The 17,019-nt window shown below is 36.9% G+C and overlaps 1 protein-coding gene across 1 annotated transcript in view; it reads right to left on the reverse strand.

Moving 5' to 3' along the window:
• The window catches only part of LOC107553567 (nuclear receptor corepressor 1-like), a 125,538-nt gene that overhangs the window by 77,141 nt on the left and 31,378 nt on the right, over positions 1 to 17,019 (reverse strand). The window contains exons 10-13 of the mRNA XM_016235837.1: positions 12,217 to 12,307; positions 10,027 to 10,205; positions 9,882 to 9,936; positions 9,570 to 9,671 (exon numbers count right to left, since the gene is read on the reverse strand). Coding sequence (XP_016091323.1) covers positions 9,570 to 9,671; positions 9,882 to 9,936; positions 10,027 to 10,205; positions 12,217 to 12,307 — 427 coding nt within the window. The remainder of the gene's footprint in view (positions 1 to 9,569; positions 9,672 to 9,881; positions 9,937 to 10,026; positions 10,206 to 12,216; positions 12,308 to 17,019) is intronic.

Below are 17,019 nucleotides of genomic sequence, written 5' to 3' on the forward strand. Positions count from 1 at the left end.
TGACAGAGAAAGGGGCCAAAACATGAAAGACACATAGCAAGCATAGAGCGGACGCAAGATCTCTAGGTTGAAGGGCAGGAGGAGGATGTGCTGGTTTCAGTGCTCTCTTCCACTTACAGCACATTGACAAACTGACATAATGGATCACAATAAAATCCCATTTCTGCCATTCAGAGCTCAGTTTACAATGACTTTACATTTCATCTAAAGACTTGCTTTACAGACTGTCTCTCTTTTTTTTGACAGCTTATATGGGAATGATGGTTTACTTCATTATAAACCATGACCCTTTCACCAATCTCTGAGCACTTTAGGTTTGACAATTTAGGTTTGACATGGTTTGACAAACATGACAATTTAACTGCTTATAACAGATATGCTGGTATATAAAGCATATTTGTTATCATTAACAAACTAAAACTATTAAAAAAATTACTTAATTGAAATTAAACGGAAATTTAAGCTGAAAATGTTTAAGTTGATCTATAAAAATGACTCAAATGAAAAAAGAAAAAAAAATTAAATAAAAAAATGTTTGGGTGCATTTTAATGTTTTAATAAAACACAACACAACAAACTCTAAATTAATTAAAATAAAAACTAAGTCAAAATACAAATACACACTATAATAGTATATAATATTAAAATAACACTGCTATAGAAAAGCTTCTGTTCATGTCTTAATTGAGGATTCAAGTCCTGATAAAAAGGCAAGATTTTACTCATTCATGTGCTGACCATATCATCGTGGAAATGAATAGGTTTACACAAAACAGAAGGATATAGTCTTTTTTGACCCCTTTGACCCCCCAGAGTGTTCCTTCAACTTTTACTTAAACCCTGAAGCAAAACTGCAATAGCACTTTAAAGCCATTATTTTACTGAATGTGGGTAAAAACTATACAACAGCAACTCACAAATCAGCAAGCTACATTAAAGTGATTATTACGTTTTGAATATGGATATTTTTCTTACAAAAACGCATCGATTCACTACAGGAGGCCTTTGTTCACCCCCCGGAGCCGTGTGAGACACTTTTTCTTTATGGATGAGCAGTTTTTATTTAACTTCTTTTGGACTGATGCATGCAACACCCGCTGAGTGGCATTAAACAACTTGAAAGATCAAAGACAATATTTAATATAAATCCGACTGGACTCGTCTGAAAGAAGAAAGTCATATACACCTAGGATGACTTGAGGGTGAGTAATTTATGGGCTAATTTTCATTTTTGGGTGAACTAACCCTTTAAGGTTATCAGCATATGCAAAGCAGGTGACTTTATAGTTTTTACAAATAGGAAAGGAGCTGGGTCAGTTTCTCACTGATTACAAATGTAGGTTACACATAAAAACCAATGTAAACAAAGCAAAATTATCAAACTAAATATTTAGGTTTCTAACGTGAACATAGCCACTGTCTAGTGCAGCGTTTCACATGCAGGCCAAGAGTCAGACAACTAAGTGAAAATGTGTTTAAATGTAAGTAATCGTAAAAAAAAAAAAAAAAGTACGGTCTCCTTTAGACTAACATTAGTCTAAGTGCAGAACTGCAGTTGGTGGAGAGGGTCTTTTTTCCTTCGGTTTGAAGAGGAAGCCAGTGTGCTAATGGCCCAAGGTTCTTTATCATGGTTGCTGGCGCGGACAGAGGAACTGGAGCCCCTCCTCCTGCTTGGTCAGTTCCACGAAAGAGAAGCAAAGCACTGGAACAAGCAGGGCTCAGCCAACACAAACAAGCTGCGCAGCTGCCAGATGGGACCAAAAAAAAAACAACATGTCAGAACCTCTGCCACGGAGACGTGGAGAACAAATAAGGGGGAAGGAAGGGACACCGAGATAATTCAGGTCAAAACAAAAATAAAAATGACAGAGAAAGGGGCCAAAACATGAAAGACACATAGCAAGCATAGAGCGGACGCAAGATCTCTAGGTTGAAGGGCAGGAGGAGGATGTGCTTGTTTCAGTGCTCTCTTCCACTTACAGCACATTGACAAACTGACATAATGGATCACAATAAAATCCCATTTCTGCCATTCAGAGCTCAGTTTACAATGACTTTACATTTCATCTAAAGACTTGCTTTACAGACTGTCTCTCTTTTTTTTGACAGCTTATATGGGAATGATGGTTTACTTCATTATAAACCATGACCCTTTCACCAATCTCTGAGCACTTTAGGTTTGACAATTTAGGTTTGACATGGTTTGACAAACATGACAATTTAACTGCTTATAACAGATATGCTGGTATATAAAGCATATTTGTTATCATTAACAAACTAAAACTATTAAAAAAATTACTTAATTGAAATTAAACGGAAATTTAAGCTGAAAATGTTTAAGTTGATCTATAAAAATGACTCAAATGAAAAAAGAAAAAAAAATTAAATAAAAAAATGTTTGGGTGCATTTTAATGTTTTAATAAAACACAACACAACAAACTCTAAATTAATTAAAATAAAAACTAAGTCAAAATACAAATACACACTATAATAGTATATAATATTAAAATAACACTGCTATAGAAAAGCTTCTGTTCATGTCTTAATTGAGGATTCAAGTCCTGATAAAAAGGCAAGATTTTACTCATTCATGTGCTGACCATATCATCGTGGAAATGAATAGGTTTACACAAAACAGAAGGATATAGTCTTTTTTGACCCCTTTGACCCCCCAGAGTGTTCCTTCAACTTTTACTTAAACCCTGAAGCAAAACTGCAATAGCACTTTAAAGCCATTATTTTACTGAATGTGGGTAAAAACTATACAACAGCAACTCACAAATCAACAATTTTGGCTGGATAACATTTGCAATTAGAATCTCCAAGCACGCCACAAGAAGTCACACAACATGGTCACTGTGTTCTTACATCATTGCTAACTGTTTGGGAACAAACACTGAAAATAAATTCTAAATGATTACTGACGTAGCTTAATGAAACTTTGGAGTGTGTAAGAGCTCTGAGATGAAAATACTGGCGTTTCAGCCTTCTAACATACAGAAGTTTTTTTTTTTTTAAATAAAGCTAAATATGCATCTAAACAGTTTCAGGTAATATACTGGATGTCAGTTAGGTGTAGAAATACGCCAGGATCAAAAAAGAGGGCTGATCTCCTGAAGGTAGGGAAGTGATACAACATTTTCAAAATCGATTACTTGTGAGTCGACTAGTTGACAAATCGATTTAAGGAAGAGTGTATTTAGGCTGGTTTAGGGCTCATTAGGGACATTTTCATAAGACACCTTGTTTTCAAAAACAGCTGGAGTACAGAGGAAAAGAACAGAATGCGGGATATCCTGGATGTGTAGGAACAAGCACCATGGTTTAAAAAACTACTAATAACACTTGCACACTAAGCACATGACTGAAAATATTAAATGTTTTCACAAGCTACATTAACAGACAGGATTGTTTTTGTGTTTTTAAGCAGGATGGACCTTTTCGAGGGAGAGGTAGTGAGAATGAAAAATATTCTAAACAATATTGTAATGTCACCTAATCTTTTATTAGAAACTTTAGCTGTACGGCTTTCAGTGAACCTTTGGACACACATTCTGTATCTGTACTCATTGTGTGACAGAGGTGATTCAGTAGTTACCACAACCTGTACTACAACCAACTACAGCAAAAGTCTCCATTTGGTTCAGTTTTCAAAACTTTATCTGATAAAAACATTAATTTTGTAACCATTACTAATTTAAAAGTTTTTCAACAAAACAAAAGTGACTTGATATATGTGAAGAGTGGAAAAGAGGCTGATTATGTTATAAATCACTATGAATTAAGATGTGCAGTGAAAGATGCAACTCTAACACATAGAAAGTTCAGTAAAAATAGTATCACGATTTTCTAAACCAAGTGAAGTAACAGGAAAGACAATCACAAGCTTCCGCAGAAGCTCAAATAAACCAGTCAGGAAAAGGAGGGAGAGGAAACCAGGCCAAGAAAAACCTAACTTGCCAACAAAATTGATTGTCAACAAATCTAGCAGATTACAAAAAAATATCCATTTAGATTTTTCTTGATTCATAAAATCCTAAAATTGATCTTTTAATCTATGCTTTTATTTTGTTTTCAAGTAGATGCATGAAAAATTGCTAAAATGTATTAGCAGCACACCTCCCATCCTGTAGATGTCACCAAGTCAATAGTACATCCAAGCAAATCACCGCCACATACATCTTACATACGTGCACTCTGCTGATATTGATATCGTGACAGTAACTGCTAATAATTATTTAAATATGAATAATTATTAGTTTAAATAATAAATTAAATAATAAATAAAACTACAATAATAACAATCTTACTATCAACTACAAACAAAATAGACATAAATGTCCTTTTAAATATTATAAATAAATAAATAAATACATAAATCTTAACCATGGCTTATGCCTCTAAACAAAAACAAGAATGGAGCCCTACAATCTCAACGAACAATCACAACAGCCTCCAAAACCACGCAAAAACTACTTCATATTCACTCATTCATACAGTACCTTCATCTATGTTTATCTGCCCCTCATGAATGTCCTTTTCATCCCATTATATATCCCAGAATGCAGTGCCGCCGAGGCCAGAGTTAGTGACAGGAACAGGCTGAGCAGGAGAGCGCGCCTCGGGCTGCCTGACAGCGGCGTTGCGCTATCAGTCCTTAAATCCTTATTAAAGGGATAGGTTCACCCAAAAATGTTCTCACTCTGATGTCGTTAGAAACCTTTATGTTATGTTTATGTTTTAAGAATGTTGGTATAAAATATCATCTTTTGTGTTTCACAGATGAAATTAAGTCATATAGTTTTGAAATGACATAAAGGTGAGTAAATGATGACAGAAGCTGCATTTTCGGCTGAACTGTCCCTTTAACGTCCTTTGTAGTGTGCGTTTTGTCAAGTCCAGATCATTACAAATCAAAATTCAAGTTCAAAGTAGGCCATTAATTGTTCCTTTTTAAAGACTGAAAATGCTAGTATTGAGTTTATTAAGATGAGATCTACACAATGAAATAGAATGGCAAACATCTACAACCGTGCCCCTAAATCCATTACTAGCTGTTTACTCATTTTCCATCTTTATCTTTCACCATCACAGATGAATGATAAAACAGACAGACCAAATATTCAGAACCAAAACACAGGTATAATGTTCAATTATGTTTCTTGACGAAGTTTTAAAAAAAAGATACATTGCACTAATAATGCATTTTACTTCCATAATATAGAGGACCAGTCCCCTCAACACAAATACAAACTTTTTGAATGCGACATTGAAGCTGAAGGTCAAGATCACCCTTGAAAGCATCATGACCAATGGTAATGTTGTTTCTCTTATTACATTAAAGGGGTCATATGATGCAATTTCATGTTTTCCTTGGTCTTTGGAGTGTTAAAAGCTGTTCGTGCATACAGAAGTCACAAAGATTAAAGTCTCAAACCCAAAGAGATATTCTTTATAAAAGTGAACGCTCATCCACGCCTTCCTAAAACGCCTTGTTCAAACACGCCCACATATCTATGTCACTGTGTGGGAAAATTTGCATAACACCGCCCAAATGTATACGCAAAGAAAGAAGGCATAACTTTTATTCTCACTGTAGTATTGTTGCCACCGCCGACATGTCGTGGAGACGCCATGTGTTTCGTTGCAAAAGCCAAGCTTCTTTGTTTGGCCTTCTAAAAGAGGACAACTAGAAATCAGTGGTTAATTTTTAATTTACATCACTGTTCCAGAACAGTACAAACCAAATATTCGAGTGTGTGCAGCACATTTTACAGAGGAAAGTTTCCTGAACCTGGTAAGGGGTGTAACATTTCGGTCAAACGCTTGAGGTATTCGGCCAATCACAACGCACTGGATAGCTGGCCAATCAGAGCACACCGCGCTTTTCAGACCGATGGGCTTTGTAAAAATCGACGCATTTCAAAAAGGCAGGGCATAGAGGAGAAACAATAATGTACAGTATGTAAAAGTGAACGCTCATCCACGCCTTCCTAAAACGCCTCGTTCAAACACGCCCACATATCTATGTCACTGTGTGGGAAAATTTGCATAACACCGCCCAAATGTATACGCAAAGAAAGAAGGCATAACTTTTATTCTCACTGTAGTATTGTTGCCACCGCCGACATGTCGTGGAGACGCCATGTGTTTCGTTGCAAAAGCCAAGCTTCTTTGTTTGGCCTTCTAAAAGAGGACAACTAGAAATCAGTGGTTAATTTTTAATTTACATCACTGTTCCAGAACAGTACAAACCAAATATTCGAGTGTGTGCAGCACATTTTACAGAGGAAAGTTTCCTGAACCTGGTAAGGGGTGTAACATTTCGGTCAAACGCTTGAGGTATTCGGCCAATCACAACGCACTGGATAGCTGGCCAATCAGAGCACACCGCGCTTTTCAGACCGATGGGCTTTGTAAAAATCGACGCATTTCAAAAAGGCAGGGCATAGAGGAGAAACAATAATGTACAGTATGTGGAAAATAATGTGTTTTTTGAACCTGAAACAGAGTAAACATTGTATTACAGCAATTACACAATGTTCTTTTTAGCAACGTCACATGACCCCTTTAAGATTTTAAGAACTGCTATTTTTGCATACAACGGTAGCTTAAAACAACACCTAAATAGCTTGGGTAAATTTGGTTAACATTAACCAATAGCCTGCTCTGCCTAGTTGACATTCAGAAAGAAAAAAAAAGTGATTTTGATGAAAGATTGATACTAATATTATTAAAATAACCTGCATTGATGATAAACTGGTCGGACACGATAAGACCTTGAATACTTAATAATGAAGTAAATGGGGTAAGTTTAAATTTCATGTTTATTTGAAATCACCTGTCCATGTAACAATCAGATAACCACCTGGTTTGGGTGCCATGGCCAGATTTCACCCTTCTAAAACACTGTGTTTGAGTAAGTATATATTTTTGAAAGTAAGAAGCCTCAGATACTGTGCTCAAACAGATTTCAAGTTGGAGTTTGAAACTCTCATGTTCTCCTCTTTTCCCTCTGTGGTCCCTGACAGCAGCATTGTAGCCTCTCAGCTGTGCCAAACGGATAAAACAGATTCCTGGAAAGCTCTGCAGCCCTCCATAAATCAGAGAAAGCAAGTGAGAGAGACTCAAAGCACAGATGCATTTTTGCCTGATAAACGGCGTGCAGACACACACACGGTCAGAGTTCTTATAACACATCGTCAACAGCACACAAAAACAACCACAAACACCCCTTCTTATAAAAAAATAAAATGCACAACCTCCCATTAAAGCATGATTCAAACACATCCCCTCTCAGAAAAAACAACAACAACAAAAAACAAACATTCAAAGCAGTATATTTAAAAGCAGTATATTTAAAAGCTGTATATTTACAGGCTTTTTCAGACTGAAATGCAGATGTTGTAACAGTGCATACTGAACACTAGGGGGCTTCTTGAGTACTAAAACTGTATCTCAAAACAGTCCTTCTGCTTGTTTACAAGAATGAATGCAAGAATGAAAGAATTAATGCAAATTCAAATTCAACAATTCCCCACACAACAGCCTGCAATTTTGCATTATTTCTGTCATTTTCTCACCAAAACTTCCGGGAGGAAAAAGCAAACTACTCAAAATTAGGGCTGCACGATATTGGAAAAAAACTCACATTGCGATATTTTTATTTTTTTTTGCGATATATATTGCGATATGAAAAAAAAAATCACCACATTACTTGAATAGTTTATTTGGGGGAAAAAATTATGATTGGGGTGATTTTGTAGGCGAGTAAATCAGCATAGGAAATAAACAAATTACAAGCATAGATAAACATAAGAGAACAAAGATACAAATGAAATAAACAGTGCTTTATATTTTTCAAATAAGTCTAAGAGTATTCAGGTACAGAAATTGAATAATCAAATGTAAAATAACACTGCGTAGTCTTCACTGTATAAATTAAATCTAATAAATCTGTTAAAGCTACAAATGTGATTTTTCTTTGTTTTGATGTTTGATTAACATTCATAACACAGAAAGCCTCAGGAACATTAAACTGCTGTAAACCAATATACTGTTACACATTATATCTTTCTCAATTGTTTCCCTTCACCCAAGTCATAAGAAACTGCGATTACAAGGATACTTGGAGAGCACAGTATTTCAGGCACAAATAGACGCAGAAGTGAACAGAATTCAGTGTTCACGTGCACCTGCGTGGCTCTCACCGTGTCTACACTAGATGTGAGCGGTGCGGCGTGCCGCGACAAAATACAATGAACCCATTATAATAATTATGCTGTCTACACTGGATGCAGCGAGGCATGACAAATCCCAGACAGCAAACTGATGTCGCGTTCTCTTTATGACGTACTGACACAAAGTTCAAATTATATACAACGGTCGCGTCCAGTGTAGACAGACTTTGGGGCCTTTCACATGTCGCGCCTAAAAACGCGTGGGAAAACGGCAGTCGCATCGCTTTCTCCTTCTTTCCAAGCGCTCGGGAGCTTGTGCTTTCATGGCGTCTGCCATTGCTAAGCAACCGTGACCTGCGCTCTCCACGACGACGTGGAAGTTTCAACAAAGGATAGGTGGATTTCCAGCACTGAAAATCGCTTGCAGTAGCTCTGCTACTAAATGTATTTAGAAATGGGTATCTCTGTACAGCTGTCGCGTCCAGTGTAGACACAGTGTCTGTGTGTGAGCAAAGAAAACAATCAGTATAAATATAACGATCAGTAGCCTATACTAAACATCGCACATCCTGCGATGTGACTATCGCGGATGCGCACATCGCGATATCGATGCTGAAACGATATATCATGCAGCCCTACTCAAAATGCTGCCTTGCAGTGAATGCCAATAGGTGTGTTTGACTTGAAGCAGTGCTGCACAGGCAGATCGGTGTATGACATCAAGGTACCACAAGAGTGAATAGAAAGCTTATGGAGCCATCTTCTCTCTAATCGTTCTCGCGGTTCTTTAATGTCATTCACTGATCGGAACACACCTATTGTGAAGTGAGCATCAAATCTGCAATACTCAACACATGTAAGTTACAAATGATTGTTTGTAACCGCTAATATTGACAAACATCTGCATTCAGTATTGTCACGTTACTTAGTGCATACTTAATACACTAGTGATCAAAAGTTTGCGGTCATAAGAGACTTAAACGCTTTTTAAAGAAGTCTTGTGCTCACACTAAGGCTGCATTTATTATATCAAAAATACAGTAAAAACAGTAAAACTGAAATATTAGAATTTTAAAGAACTGTTTTTTCTTTTAATATATTTTAAAGCTTTATTTATTCTTATGATGGCAACGTTGAATTTTCAGCAGCCATTATTTCAGTCTAATTTGGAGCTCAAGAAACATTTCTTATTATTATCAATGTTGAATGCAGTTGTGCTGCTATATTCAAAATAGCATACTACCACACAACTCTTACTATTCCTGCAGTATATATGTATAGTATGCACAAATTTTCTGGATCACACTATATTTGTCAAAATGTTCAACAGAGCTTACTGTCAAGTCTATGCTTAGAGTGAGAGAAAAGGGCATAAGTGAAGAAAATACCTGATTCCTTCGCCGCCGATTCCCAAAATTTCGTCGGACAAGAGTTTTATAGTTCTGACTCTTCTTAGTCAAATAATAGTACAGCACACAATCAGACACACACTGCAGAGAGAGAAAATATAAATACAGCTGTATCACTTGGGCTTGAATTTGAGAAGAAAATACCATAACACAATGAAAAAACTATGTCTGTGGGTGGGTAGGTGTGATCTGACTCAGTAAAGCTGTTACAGTGCTTTAGTTCAAACATCTACTGATGAACATCCAGGGATATTCTGGGTGTGACACCAAGTCATAAAACAGAAAACCCACCTTTCTCTCCAGAAATGAAGCGATCAGTCCAAAGTTTTTTGGATGCTGCACAAACCTGTGTCACAGAAGAGACAAAGGTGAGAAAAAAATGAAGCACATTCCCACTCACTCACTTAACATGCCAATATAAGCCACTGTTACTTACTTTTCCTTGAAGATCTCCTTCTCATGTTCGGTCCAGACATTCATGAACTGGCGGGATTTGTAAACCTTCATTGGGTCATCCATCAGACCGTTCATGTTGATAAACTTCACTCTCCGCTGTTCGGAATCGTACATCATGGGAGGAATGACGGACAACTGCCTCATCTGTTTCTCATTGTTCTGAGAGAGACAAAAAGGTGTCCAGGATGGTTCTGCAGTGCTTGTTTACATTACTCTAGTCTCAGCCTCCGACGGCACACCCACAGGCCGCCCACAGTCCATTTACTGACCGTCTGATGCATGCTGCACACAAAACTTGCGACTTGCGAATAATCACAAGGTCCAATCAGATTACCCGACTGCAACACAACTTCCGGATTCTAAATTAATTTTAGATTAACAGTTTTTACCAATCCCCCAGGAAACAAAATTGCACTTATTCACAGGATTTGCCAAGTAAATGGCATAAAATCTTTGATAGTTCTGCATTTACATTTATGCATTTAGCAGGCGCTTTTATGTAAAGTGACTTACAAAAGGGGAGCAAAAGCAATTTGTCAAATAGCCAACAATATTTGTAAATTAGAATTGCAAGAATTGCTAGGTTAGGAAGCAAGCTACAAAATAAGAAAATGCAGTAATGACAGTAAACTAAATATCCTCAATCAGAACTGTATACGCTGTTTTGATTCATTGTCTGTAAAATAATCAGTACTTATTTTTAGACTAATATCAATTATAATCACAAACCTACATGCATTACTGCAAATTTTTGTTTGAATGTTTGAATGAGTGTTTTTGTCTCTTTCAGGTAAGCCTGCCCTTAATCAATACATAAAACAAAATAAACTGTGGTTGGTCTCTGTCCCCTCATTCCCTCCGTCCTGTCTAAGCCTGTGGTTCTTAAAGGGGTCATGAACTGAGAAATCAAATCTCCCTTGATCTTTTGACATATAACAGGTCAATGTACTACAAAAACATCCTGTAAGTTTCAAATTTCAAAAATTTCTCACTAGTTTAAAAACAGCTTTTATTGAAACCAAGCTCAGAAAATGACTCAGTTTGGAATATGCCACTTTATGACGCAATAGTGTGGCTAAGCACCGCCTCTGCAGGAGAAGATCAACGCCTGCTTCTATAGCACTCTTTAGCCACGCCCACTGATACACGCTTGTAGTAGGAGGAGGAAATACTACAAAGACGCAAACACAGGATTACTCCAACAAAAACATTCAAATGACATTACTAGATTAAAAGACACCGTGTAGTGTAATTTGTGAAAAATAGTCTTTGAATTGCCTTCCTTGTGATCCTAACATATCTAGATCAGACGTGAGCGCTGTTGCGTCATGTTGCGAATCAATTTCTCTTTCAGCTCAGAACCGGCGCGAATGCTTGTATGTCAGAAATAGAGCAGGACAGCAGTTTACGGTCGGGGATTTGTTGTGTCAATCCGTGCCACATCCAGCGTAGACAAAATCGTAGATTAAAATGGGCTCTGTTGTCTATAGTTGCGTTGCGCCGCTCGTATCCGGTGTAAATACAAGGTAAAATTAGCAAAGAGCTCCAGATCATGTCAATAAAACACTGTTAGTTTGCTTTACTATGGATTTATTTTAAACAAGACAATATGATGCAGGCTCTTCAGAGAGACTGAAAGTAAACAATGATGACCCAAATGACCCATGTTGTATTCAGAGTACGTCTCAGCAGCGTCCATCTGTTATTTTAATCAGTGAAACTGTTAGCCAATCATAGCAGTGGCCATTTACTTGTGAGTCTTGAATGAGTTCCACCTACAGAAACAGTCCGTTTTGCAGAGAGTCTCAAAAACAGGATAGAAAATAGCCTATTACTTCTAAATTATGTTTTTTATGTAAAATCACATTAACATTATAAGTGAACCTCAGAGAACATTATGAAATAATAAAAAAATGGAGTTCATGACCCCTTTAAGTGGGTGGCTGCAAAGAACGCAAGATTTAATGCTGCATAATCTGGCAATGTGATAATAACATGACTGTAATGGTTCACGGGAAATAATAAAGTCTGATGTATGGGAGAAACCCAGGGCGTATGTTTAACTGCTACCCTCCAGAAGCTCTAAAACTCTAGCTAATACACTTTCTGTACTTGGGGTAAAGCTTTTTCTGAATGGGTCAGATTTCAGATATATTAACCAGTGGTTTACCTCCTGCTCTGAGAGGCCGTCAATGATCTCGGATATCTCGTGTTCACTTCTTGCGATGGTGGCAGACAGGCCTGTCCCCCTCTGGCCCACCCTAAAGACAGGAAGGATGAAGCATGGTTAGAGAAAGAGCTTCTCTGTTCCTGGCCTTGTTGTCTATGTACCATGTAACAGAACTTTCCCAAGCAAGCTACCAGACCAGAGTCCCACCCTGTTTCTTCTCCCACAAAAAGCCTTTGAAGCAGTAGTTACAGCTATTGGCAAGATTCCTCTGGGTCTATTCATGAGCTCTAAAGCTCTGAAGTTCTATGGTTTAAAGACTCTTCCAGCAACAATAGCTAAATACTCTGGCTTGTCTAAACAATCAAGACAGAAAAAAAAGAGCTCACAGAAGTTGGATGGTTTTATCTGAATGAACAGAACTACAGTTCTAAGTCCTGCAACCTTTAGGAGGAGAACAAGAAAAACGAATTTAGGGAAAATCACAAATTGCCAGAACTAACAAGAAGGTCTGCGATGGTCATGCAGAGGGTTGAGTAAAGTTATTTTTCAATGGCTATAATCAAATGATTTATGAAATTGACTTCTGCTAATGGTTTTCAAACGTCCTTTTTATTTGAAAGAATACCAGTCAATTATGCCTTAAGTGAACATTTACAGAAAATCAGATGTGTATCAGTATATTAAATCCATGCATTCGGTCTTACAGTGACACCAGCCTAATATACCTGCTGCTGGCGGTGTCCTTAATGTTAATCAAACAATAAAAGAAAACGAAAAACCACTCACTGCTCTTGACTGAAAAATGTTTGTGGATTTTAGGGCTGTCACCAACAATAATTTTGGTAATTGAGTAATTGATCGATTATTCTGATGATTAATCGAGTAAACGGATAATTTTTGTGGTAATACAAATAGACCTAAGCGAGCAATAGACTTTAAAATGACTTTAAAAACATATAGAATAGCAATGAGGCAATAATAATTGGTTCAAATAAAATATCAAAAGCAAAGTAATCATATGGTTTTATTGAACAAAACAGTTAAAATGCATAGTGTAATAAAACAATAATATAGCTGAAAGCAGTGATGATGGGCCCAAGCAACTGGTGCAACTGACACCCCAGTGGCTTCAGGAAAGCAGTGCACAGCGGGCACATGCATTTACAGTAACCCTCTGGCAGTCTGGTCTAAAGGGTTACAGCAATGAAAGGGTTGCACTATAACATCAAAAGTGTGAAAAATACAAACACACAGAACAATACATAAAACTTTGGTAAAACTTTACAATACATTTCAGTTGTTGACATTAACTATATCAGTTAAAATAAACTATTTATATAGCATTTATTAATCTTAGTTAATATTAAGTTCAAAATTTAACACATTATTAATTAAAATGTATAGCTGTATCTGTTAACATTAGTTAATGGATTGTGAACTAATAAAAACATGAACATTATTATTAACAAATTAACAAAGATTAAGAATTGCTGTAAAAAGATATTGTTCATTGTTAGTTCATGTTTGTCAAAGCATTAACTAATGTTTACAAAAGAGATCTTATTGTAAAGTGTTATCAAAACTTTTCATGATCTATACGCATTTTTAAAAATGTTCAATCTATAAGCATTTGTGAAATAATTATAACTATATTACCAGTACAGTACACATTAACTTACTGTATTTGTTGGTTTGTCATTCTAATTAATGGAAACTGTGTAGTACAGGATCAGGCTTAAAAGATTTCTTATCCTATGACCCCATCTAGCAGACAACCTTAGTATTAGAGCCTTCATCTGTCAGCTGAAATGTCTGATAGTTTTACATTTTTTGTTGGCTGCTGAGCATTATAAATTTATGAATCTAAACATGTTTTCTCAGAATGACTTGTTTTCCATGCTTAAAAAGTTTTGAAGAGATTGGATAATGCACTTTAAAGAAAATACTGTTTCCTTTTTTACTGGCATTTTAATAAATCACCATGGCAACACCGTTCATGATATCCAAAATCTGTTTGCAATATAGCATCTTCAGTATTTTGGCATCATGTTGACAAAGTTTGGTGTGAATTGGATGATTCTCCTAGGAGAAGTATGCATTAAATCACAGCCTGATTTTTCCAAAAATCCACAATCAAACTAAAATAGCCGACTTCCTGTAGGTCATTGCTAATGACTGTAAATTAGAAAGTTGTCCGGCTTGATGAGAACAATACATGTACTGATTTTGGTGACTGTAGCTAACATTAACACCATTAAAAAGCATTTTAAAAGCATTTTAAAAGGGACAAACTTCCTGCTGCCAGTTGGTGGCACTATAACTTTGACTCTTAATAGCCACATCTACATGATCGGTATCATACAACAAACACACTGCTGAAGTTTCATCAAAATCAGAGTATTAAATAGTTCAGCGCATTTGTTTTTCACAAAACCCAGAATAACTGACTTCCTGTTGGGTAGAGCTAATGATATGCAATGCGAAAGTTGTTCGGGCTGACGACATCTATACGTGTATGAATTTTGGTGACTGTAGGTCAAACTGTGTGTTACAGAGGCCCTCGAAATTGGCCCTATAAAGTGGTATACCATGGTCACGGCATATGCAAAGATGGAGCTTGAGACGTTCATAATCACAGGCGATTCATTGCCAATTATGAACGCGATATTGCGTAGCTTGTCAGTGACTGTAGCTAACATTAACACCCCCCCCCACACTTTTGTCGAAAGGTGGCGCTATAGAGCCCCTCCTCCACACCCATTAATGAGCTTTTGCCAGTGTCTAACTATCATTAATACGGATGTGTGTGTTGAGTTTCATGAAATTCTAAGCATGTTAAATGCCTTAAAAACGCCTGAAAAGAACATTAAAGGTTGATATGTTGCCATGACAACAGTATTTAAGATATACAGAATTTCTTCACAGTTTTACATATGCCATGTTTTGACATTAACAAGATGAAGTTTAAAGCAAATCAAATAAAAATAAGAGGCTGATTTTAAAGCATTTTAAAAGGGACAAACTTCCTGCTGCCAGTTGGTGGCACTATAACTTTGACTCTTAATAGTCACATCTACATGATCGGTATCATACAACAAACACACTGCTGAAGTTTCATCAAAATCAGAGTATTAAATAGTTCAGCGCATTTGTTTTTCACAAAACCCAGAATAACTGACTTCCTGTTGGGTAGAGCTAATGATATGCAATGCGAAAGTTGTTCGGGCTGACGACATCTATACGTGTATGAATTTTGGTGACTGTAGGTCAAACTGTGTGTTACAGAGGCCCTCGAAATTGGCCCTATAAAGTGGTATACCATGGTCACGGCATATGTAAAGATGGAGCTTGAGACGTTCATAATCACAGGCGATTCATTGCCAATTATGAACGCGATATTGCGTAGCTTGTCACTGAACTACGGCTCCGTGTATTAAATGCCGCTCCATCTGAATTCACGTGCTGGAGATTCACTACTAATCACAGAACCGGCTTTACTGACGAGATGCGAATGAAAATCGCATTCGATTATTTGCACAGCCCTATTTTAATATTTCGTGCGGCCTAATAAAACGGTATAATAATGCTATTCATGGATTCTCATCCATGGAATGCGCCACTTCCGGTATTTTGCCGGTTAATCAATACAGGCAAAACGCAATCAAGGATTTTTTTTCCTGAGTACTCTAATTTATTTGAGGAATCGTGACAGCCCTAGCGGATTTAATAAGAATTGATGTATATTTATGGTATACAGTGAAGATTCCCCAGTCTTGAACGGATTCGTTTTTAATTAGTCTCAATCAATCAGTCAGACAAAATCAGAGTATTAAATAGTTCAGCGCATTTGTTTTTCACAAAACCCAGAATAACTGACTTCCTGTTGGGTAGAGCTAATGATATGCAATGCGAAAGTTGTTCGGGCTGACGACATCTATACGTGTATGAATTTTGGTGACTGTAGGTCAAACTGTGTGTTACAGAGGCCCTCGAAATTGGCCCTATAAAGTGGTATACCATGGTCACGGCATATGCAAAGATGGAGCTTGAGACGTTCATAATCACAGGCGATTCATTGCCAATTATGAACGCGATATTGCGTAGCTTGTCAGTGAACTACGGCTCCGTGTATTAAATGCCGCTCCATCTGAATTCATGTGCTGGAGATTCACTACTAATCACAGAACCGGCTTTACTGACGAGATGCGAATGAAAATCGCATTCGATTATTTGCACAGCCCTATTTTAATATTTCGTGCGGCCTAATAAAACGGTATAATAATGCTATTCATGGATTCTCATCCATGGAATGCGCCACTTCCGGTATTTTGCCGGTTAATCAATACAGGCAAAACGCAATCAAGGATTTTTTTTCCTGAGTACTCTAATTTATTTGAGGAATCGTGACAGCCCTAGCGGATTTAATAAGAATTGATGTATATTTATGGTATACAGTGAAGATTCCCCAGTCTTGAACGGATTCGTTTTTAATTAGTCTCAATCAATCAGTCAGAGCAGTTGTTGGCATATTCACTGAACTGCATGACATTACTACATTATTTATTTTTTTAGTCAAATAAAGTGTAGTAAAGAAATGTTAAATTTTGAGACAGTTCTTTAATTTTCATCTTTGCTTACGTTTAGGTAAAGAAGTCAAAGGCAGAAAGCAATACTGGCAAAGTCTTATGCAAAAATACACTGGAATATCTATAAACTGGTTGCTTTGCTTGATAAGATTTTGTTATATCAGCAAAAACAACAGCGTCTGTGTTTCTGGTGAATCAAGGTCAGAGGTTTGTGAAT

This window comes from Sinocyclocheilus grahami, unplaced genomic scaffold (genome assembly GCF_001515645.1).
Source record: "Sinocyclocheilus grahami isolate Dianchi unplaced genomic scaffold, SAMN03320097.WGS_v1.1 scaffold475.1, whole genome shotgun sequence".
Classification (NCBI taxonomy): domain Eukaryota; kingdom Metazoa; phylum Chordata; class Actinopteri; order Cypriniformes; family Cyprinidae; genus Sinocyclocheilus; species Sinocyclocheilus grahami.